General features: G+C 49.3%; 1 protein-coding gene across 1 annotated transcript in view; it reads right to left on the minus strand.

Annotated features, from left to right (window-relative positions):
* Positions 1-5: 5 nt before the first annotated feature.
* The window catches only part of LOC104525453 (BCL-6 corepressor-like protein 1), a gene marked incomplete at both ends in the record, with an annotated part of 10,384 nt that continues 2,290 nt past the window's right edge, over positions 6-8,099 (minus strand). The window contains 7 exons of the mRNA XM_029085119.1: positions 6-219; positions 1,228-1,381; positions 5,183-5,260; positions 6,176-6,321; positions 6,853-7,019; positions 7,108-7,314; positions 7,421-7,650. Coding sequence (XP_028940952.1) covers positions 6-219; positions 1,228-1,381; positions 5,183-5,260; positions 6,176-6,321; positions 6,853-7,019; positions 7,108-7,314; positions 7,421-7,650 — 1,196 coding nt within the window. The remainder of the gene's footprint in view (positions 220-1,227; positions 1,382-5,182; positions 5,261-6,175; positions 6,322-6,852; positions 7,020-7,107; positions 7,315-7,420; positions 7,651-8,099) is intronic.

Raw genomic sequence — 8,099 nt, forward strand, 5'->3', positions numbered from 1 at the left:
TCGTAATGCACCAGCTCCACTGTCTCTGCAGTGCCCTGTGCTGACTCGGGGCTCTCTGGCATCTCCTCCTGTGCCAACACCTGGCTGAGAGAGACCTGGCGTTGGAACTCTGCCTTGGGCAACGTGGCGATCTCAAAGTGGGGGAAGCGAGCCTGGAATATGCGGGAGGACAGCTTCAGCCGCTTGAGCACGTCAGAGAACAGGAACCAGTTGCAGGGCCTGTGAGGATGGCAAGAGAACTGTGGGTTAGGGGTGGAGGGGTCCATGGGCACGTTGCCCACCTCACCACCTCCAGTGAGATCCATGGTCTCCTGGGGTCTGGACAGACCACGCGTAGGTGACCTCGCCTGGGTTTGATGGCTGCTTTGCAGGTCACATCTTTGCAAAGCACCCAAAGCAAGACAGGGACCTTGGTGTGAAAGTTACACCTTCAAAGCTGTCCATAAGCACCCTCACCCTGAGGTAAGCCACACCAGGGACTCCATTTTCCACCCAGCCATTTCTCCTGGATGCTGGCACGTGTCCCTCTTGGCCAAGGTGAAATTGGTGGCACAGAAATTCACTCAACAAAAAAAAGTAGCATTTCTGTGCCTGCCTCTTCTTCCAAGTCACCCTTCTCCTCCCTGAAGTCCAAGCAAAGGCAATAGCCACAGTGTCACAGGAGGTGCAGGAGGGAGGACTGACACAAACCCAACCGCCTTTCTGGCTTTACCTGTTCTGCTGCTTCTTGGGTTTGTTTTAAAACAAGTCCTTTCTTAAATCTGTCCTTTCTTAAAACAAAGGGGTCTTTCCTTGCTTGGATCCCCCATGTATGGGTCTCCCTGCCCTGTAAGTCCCAAAGTCTTTCTCCTCTTTTCATTAATTCTGGAGGACAAGACCAAGGAAACCAAGGTCTAAGTGGAAGGTGTCCCTGCTGATGGCAGGGGGGTTGGAATTGGATGAGCTTGAAGGTCCCTTCCAGCCCAAACCAGTCTGGGATTCTATGAAACAGGGACTGAAGGACTTCACAGGCTTTGTGCTGTGCCAGCCATCAACGGTGCTGGAACTTCTCTAAGCATGTCCACACCATAGGAGTGCTCATCCAAACCAGTGTTCCCCCCAAGGTTCCTCCACAGTCACACCCAGTGGTTCACCTCAGCCTGATGTTCACACCTGCCCTCGTTTGGATAAATCCATCCCAGCATTAATGTCACCCAAATGCTCTTTGCTCCAGGAAAAGACACTCACCCTCGAGAGACAGACACTTGGAGGTTGTAGCTGGGAAGCAGTGGCTTGTCTGAGAATTCAAACATGAAGTTGTCTGCTTCTTGCTCTTCTTCCTCCTGGTCTGAACTTCCTGGAGGGTTGAGCAGAAGATCGTATCCAATGCTATCCTTCCCCTCTGCAACAAGCAAAATAGACATGGGCATTGCTGAGAGTTTCACACCAGCCTGTGCTCATCACTGACCACCACCAGACTGGCCACCACCACAATTTCACGTGCACCTTCCCACAAGGTCACAGCAACTGGAAGAGTCAAGTCCCAGGGGTTCCTCCTGCTCCTCATCTCGGAGGAACTGAGTGAACACTGGCTGCTCTGCACAGTGAGACAACACTGGCCGACCAGGTTTGCCAGAAAGAACATTGATGTCATCACAGGAACCTTCAGGTTTACCCTGATCCTGCACAGGAGACGAGGTTCTGCCTCTTGCTTACAAAATAAAACACATCAACTGACAGTTTTTTCTTGGGTCAACCACATGGTGACCCTCCCAGCCTCTCCCTGAAATGTCCTCAGTCCCATAGCTGGTTCTCAGCCTGGAAGAACCTGCACCAGAGAGGAAGGAGGTGGACATATGAGATGTTTTATCTGCATAGATCCTGTAAAGGAAGGCACAGGGTTCTGCTGCTCCACCCAGATGCCAGCAGGTTATCTAGGGATATGCTGAGATAATATGGGGGTAACTCCAAAAACATCCAGAAAATAGAGGTTTAGAGAGAAGTCAGATCAAATGTGCTGGTGAGGAGCAAATAAACCAATCATGCAAAAGTTCCAACACCACAAATGAGAGAAAAGACTTAAAAAAATTTAAAATCTTATGATGTGCTGCATGAAAAAGCTCCACACACCATAGTGCTCTGTGAACCCAGTGAGAATGTTATTGGAATGGAGAAACAACTGCAGATGACAGGAGACACGGGCTCAAAAAGGGTCTCAGGAAAAAATGAAATGAGATTATTTCGTAGTCCTGCCAAGAAAATTAAAAATTCCCTAAGAAATAAAAAAAAACAGGGTGCTGAAATCTTCAACACTTATTGTAGAATCAGATAAAAATCAGTGATGTGAACACTGGTCACTGCTAGGCAAAGCTCAGATGCCATCAGTAAAAAAAACCCCTCTCCAATTTCTTGAGCAATTAAAGAAAAAAGAGTGAAATACATTTAATATGGCAGCAATATGGTCCTGCAAACTCTTCCCACTCAATCCTGTCCAGGAGCTCGAGCGAAGGCTGCGATGAGAACAGGAACATCCTGTACCACTGCAGAGTAACTGGGGAGACAATCAGGGACAACAATGCTCCTCCCAGGTGTGGAACAACACCCTGGAGTGGGACCTCGTGTCTGGAGCTACAGGAGCACAGAGGGAGTGCAAGATGCTGATGACTTTACCATGCTCGGATCTCAGAGATCCCACACCCCTGGCTTCCCTCATTACCTTTCAGCCCCCAGAGATTTGCAGATCTAAAGGAAAATGTGGACAACGTTCCTGCCTCGAAGAATAGAAACAGATCCAGCAGGGACCTGGGATTTCTCCTTTGTCCTTCAGCTGGTGGATCTGATGGGAAGGGAAATTCTGAAGGACGTGAACCACCGAAGGAGGAGAACTGTTTGCTGCTGAGCTGGTTTGCTACCTGTGAGAGCTGGGAGCGGCTCCGTTACTCCAGAGCAAAACCAGGTACTTCCCTACCCTGGGGAATATCTGCTCTTGGTGACTCGAGGTGATGACTGAAGGTAACTGAGCCAAAAAGGGCTCATTTCAAAACACTCAGTAAACACCAGAGTAAAGAAACCAGCCCCTTGGCTCAGGCAGGGGCACCTCGCTCTTCCTTGCCAGCTCACACCAGGCAAACTAACGCTGCCTTTTCGCTGCTGCTGCTGTAAGCTGAGCTGGGTGTGGATGAAAAGAAAGCTCCTTTTCTTCTGTGCCCGCTGAAAACAGACCTGCCAGGATACAGGATTACTTCCCAGCTGGATTAATTCCTTGCCACGACTTGCCACGCAGTGTCACGGGCAGCACAGGGAATGCTCCATGCAAGGATGGGCAGCGTGACCCTCTGGCAGCAGCGTGGTGGTGCCTCTGCTTGGGATCTCTGCCATCCTCTCTCTGAGCCAGAGACCAACATGTCCCCCAAAGTCACAGGGTTTCAGAACGTTTGGTGCAGCTGACATTTCTCCAGGGATCATCAATCTCATGTCCAGGAGGAACCTACGTTCTCCCACTTACTGTGCAGAGGTAGCGGTTAAAGTCTGAAGAACCTGAGATGCAGCATCATCCCAACCAACACTGGAAGGATCTTGGGAGCAAGGATGAAATGACATTTCTAGGGAAGAGTACAAGCAGTGCCTGGCTTGTTAACCAACTCCAGGTAGCACAGGAGAGAATAAAGACAGAACCTGACAGATGGCACCATGTGAATGCCAGACCCAGGAGAGACACATCCACAGTGGTCAGGATTTGGTGTGAAGTCCCACTGGAAGAGGTGGGACATGGTTAACAGAGAAGGCAGTCTTTTTTTTCCACCCTCAAATGAAGAAATACTCTGAAAAGCTCGACTAAAGTCCAGGGAAAGTAAAAGATTTGCAATCCCCAACACTCCCTGTGGAGATTCTCTGTGTGTTGGCCAAGTTGCCATCACTAATGACATCCCAACACCCCTCACCCTCCCAAAAAACCACCAAAAGATGGTGATGGTTTGCCTACTGAAAAAAACCATCATCTCCCTCCTTTTGCCTGCAGGAGTGGAGGGCAGGAATGTAGGAAGACACGACAAGATTTTCTTAAGACAAGCTGAGGGATATGGAGATGAAAGAAAGAACTGAAACAAGCAGCTGATTTGAAGGGAACACAATCATCTCATTTTTCCAAGATCCACCTGTTTCATTTCAGGCATTAGGAGGTATGAAAAGCAAAACACCAAGATGGCACTTTTCTAAGTCTCCTAGAAGGTATGAGAACTGGCAGGCTACAATCCCATGCCAGGATCTTCAGGAGGAAAGGAGATGGATGAACAGGACATGAGCAGATAGTAGAACTCAAGCTCTCTGAGTAACCAAGAACCCAGGTAACCAGAGAGAGCCAAACTCTCCTACCCACAAAACCACAGAGCATTTTCCTTCCTTGTTCAGCAGAGAAATCCAAGTGGGAATCAGTGATAAATCAAAAGGGGTAATATCTTTACTTAAAAAAAAAATGTTACAATCAAAATAAAACCATTTTTCTTGTGGTAAAGAGGTTTCTTCTTAAAGGATTGTGATAGCTTCAAGAGTGAGAAATCCAGAAGAAGGAGGCTGAACAGTTTCCTTGGCATGTCTGAGGTGCAAAAGCCTATGAACAATGGAGTGCAGGGCTTCTTTTGTTCTGAAATGAAGAGATATCAGAGTCCTCCAAGGATAAGTCATCTACCAAGAGGATTTTTTTAATTTCTAGAAGGAAATGACAGAGGTGACATGACAGAGGTGACATGAGAGGAGAAATGAGAGGAGAAATGACAGAGGTGAGAAACTAAAAACCAACAGCCTTTTAGCTTGCCAGTGTAATTAACCTAGAAGTTCAAAACTTCTACACCTTGAAGGAATAAGTATGTCCTCTGCCTTCCTTGGCTTTGTCTTGATGACTGGTGACAGGGGGAGTGACAAGAATTGCTACAGGAACACCGTGCTCTGGGATTGATAACCAAAGACCCTCAGGAATCACCAGCAGCACCTTGGACTCTAGTCTTGCATGGTGTGTTCAGCCTCTTTGGAGGGATCCACACATGGAGCTTCCCAAAGAAAAAGTCCCACCATGTAACAACACTCTAAGATCTCCAAGATGTGAGTTAGGAGGGACAAGGACAGACCTGAGGGAATGATGTGTCATTACCCAGCATTATTCCTCTCTCTGCTCTGCTGTTGTCAATGAAATGGGCCAGACTGAACTCACCCAGTACAGAGCTGCTGTAGAAGTCCCACGCTGTTCGAGGATCTCCATCACTGCGTCCTTGGAGATCCAGAAGGTAATCTAAAGAGAAAAATAAATAAAAATGAGAGGGTTAATGCTTATCTGCTGGTCAAAGCACGATCCTGGCACACATATCCATCCATCCTGGGTGAGCCACTTCACCTCTGCTGCTTTTCCCCACTTTGCAGTTCTGCATTATGGCAAAAAATGAACCATAACTTGCAAGAAAAGTAAGGAGGAGGAGAGGACAACATGACCCCAGGCTTGAGAATATGAAATAGAAGCTTTTCAGACCAAGTGTGTTGGAAAGAAAGGTTCTCAGGGTTGTTTTGAGTTCAAAATTACACCCACCAACAACTGGATCTACAGTTGAGCTTGGAAGAGCAGAGACAGATAGCTGGTAAACAGGATTTTTTTTAAAGAAACTGGTGATTTTCTGCCTCGTATCTACCTGTGAAGCACCACTACTCTAGCTGTCTCTTCCTTGCTGTTGTGTAGAAGCCACAACACTCATCTTGGGGGAAGGCAGACATCACTCTCAGCCATAGGGATCCAAAAATGGTCCTTTCTAACAACAGTGGGCAGGCAGCATTTGGGCAGAGCTGTTTTCAAGCAGAAGGCATCATTACTTGGCAGCACAAGTATGTTCACTTCAGTCATACAGCAGAACCAGGAACTGTGGAACAGCATCTCCGAGCTTCATGCACAGCATCATCTTTAATTGTGTGACCAGGGCATTGCCATCTCCTTGCTCATTAAAGACTGAAAAGTGACTTGTATCTTACTTGGAAAACAATCTACAATTCTCTAATTAAAAACTGGGCGGTAAAAACACACACATGACAGGAGAGAGTTCAGATTACTCAGTCACCTGCTGCTCCAGCACTTCTAAACCCCTTGACACTCAGATTTGGTCCTGTGTGCTGCCAGATGGGGAAGATGGAAGCAACTGCCAACCCCAGGCTTGGCACCTACCACAGAGGAAACGCTTCATCACTTCGCTGGTGGCAAGCTTCACAGCTGTCTGCCCAGAATAAGTGGCCAGAGTGGGATCAGCACCATAGGAGAGAAGAAGCCACATGGTTTCCAGGTTGTCATTTGCGACTGCGTCGTGGACGGGCCTGCAAGGACAGAAGCATTGGCATAAAAAAAAGAGAAGAGATTGGAAGAGGTGGCAAAGCAAATGATCTGGTTTGGGTTAAGATAAATCTAATAGCAGCTTTCCAGTACCTGAAGGGGGCCTAGAAGAAAGCTGAGAAGGGACTTTGGCCAAGGGCAGGGAGTGACAGGACAAGGGGTGATGGCTTGAAAGTGGCAGAGGGGAGATGGAGCTGAGATGTGAGGAAGGAATTGTTTGGTGTGAGGGTGGTGAGACAGTGTCCCAGGTTGGCCAGAGAAGCTGTGGCTGCTCCTCCCTGGAAGTGTTTGTGGCCAGGCTGGATGAGGCTTTGAGCAACCTGGTCTAGTGGAAGGTGTCCCTGCTGCTGGCAGGGGGGGTGGGACCGGATGAGCTTTGAGATCCCTTCCAACCCAAACCAGTCTGGGATTCAATGATTCTATGACCTACAGCTCATCCTGAAAAACATGCCCTGCTCCCTGCCCCCCACCCCTTTCTCAGGGCTCCCCCAGACATCCCCCTCTCACTGCCCCACCGTGTGCCATCCTGAGCGCTGCAGTTCACGTTGGCTCCGTGCTCCAGCAGGATGTGGAGGATGTCGATCCAGCCTCGGGCGCAGGCTTCGTGCAGGGCCGTGTAGCCAGCGTTGTCGCGATGGTTCACGTCACTGCTCTTCTTCTGCAGGCAGTAGAGCACGACATCCTACAGGAAGGAGAGCATCACAGGCCTGGTTACACACAAACCCAGACAAAGAAGCACAGGGGATGAAGAAGAAGCCACCAAAATTCACCTTGTAGCCCAGGCGAGCTGCTCTCTGCAGAAGGGTCTCCCCTGCATTTTTGTTGACAATCAGCCTCCGAGCTCCAGGAGGAACGTTCTGGGCTGTGGGCACTTCAGGGGAACTCCCTGGGCTGACCCGACGTGACTTACAAAGTGTCCACAATTCTTGGGGCTTCTTCAGAGGCCGCATTTTGGGTTGGTTCCAGCAGCTTTTCCCCTGGAAAAAGAATACAACTCCTTGAAATACCACAGCTTACTACCAGGAGATCCCCCTTCTCCCTCTTCTCCCCATGCACGTCCCCCCTCATCGGTCCCAGCCGTACCTTCCCCTCATCACAGATCCCTGACAGGTGTTTGGTTTTACATTTGCGTTTTCCTGATGGTTTCTCCAGCTCTTCTTGGACAGGAGAGCTGTCAGAGTGCTCCAGGAAGAAGCCATTCCGAAAGTCTGGGCGTCCTTGAGATTTTCGGGGTGATGGGGAAAGCCTGCTCCTCAGTCTTAGCTCTGTCCCTTTACCCTGCACAGATTCCTTCTGCTTCCTGTACCTGAAATCTAAAGGAGAAACAGGAATGAGGAGCTTCTGTCCACCCAAGACCAGCAACTCAGACCTCTGTCACCAGGCAAAACATCTTTGATGGTTGCTCATCCAGAAATCCAGACCCACGGCAGAGCACCTGCCTTAGGAGGAGAGGCTGAGAGAGCTGGGACCCTTCAGCCTGGAGAAGAGCAGCCTGAGAGGGGATCTGATCAATGTCTATAAAGATCTGAAATGTGGGGGCCAAATGGACGGGGCCGGGCTCTTCTCGGTGGTGCCCAGTGACAGGACAAGGGGCAATGGGCACAAACTGGGACACTGGAAGTTCCAGACAAACTGAAGGAAAAACTTCTTTCCTGTGAGGGTGTTGGAGCCCTGGGACAGGCTGCCCAGAGAGGGTGTGGAGTCTCCATCTCTGGAGATGTTCAAACCCACCTGGATGTTTTCCTGTGTGACCTGGTGTAGG

This window comes from Antrostomus carolinensis, unplaced genomic scaffold (genome assembly GCF_000700745.2).
Source record: "Antrostomus carolinensis isolate BGI_N321 unplaced genomic scaffold, ASM70074v2 scaffold27015, whole genome shotgun sequence".
NCBI lineage: Eukaryota > Metazoa > Chordata > Aves > Caprimulgiformes > Caprimulgidae > Antrostomus > Antrostomus carolinensis.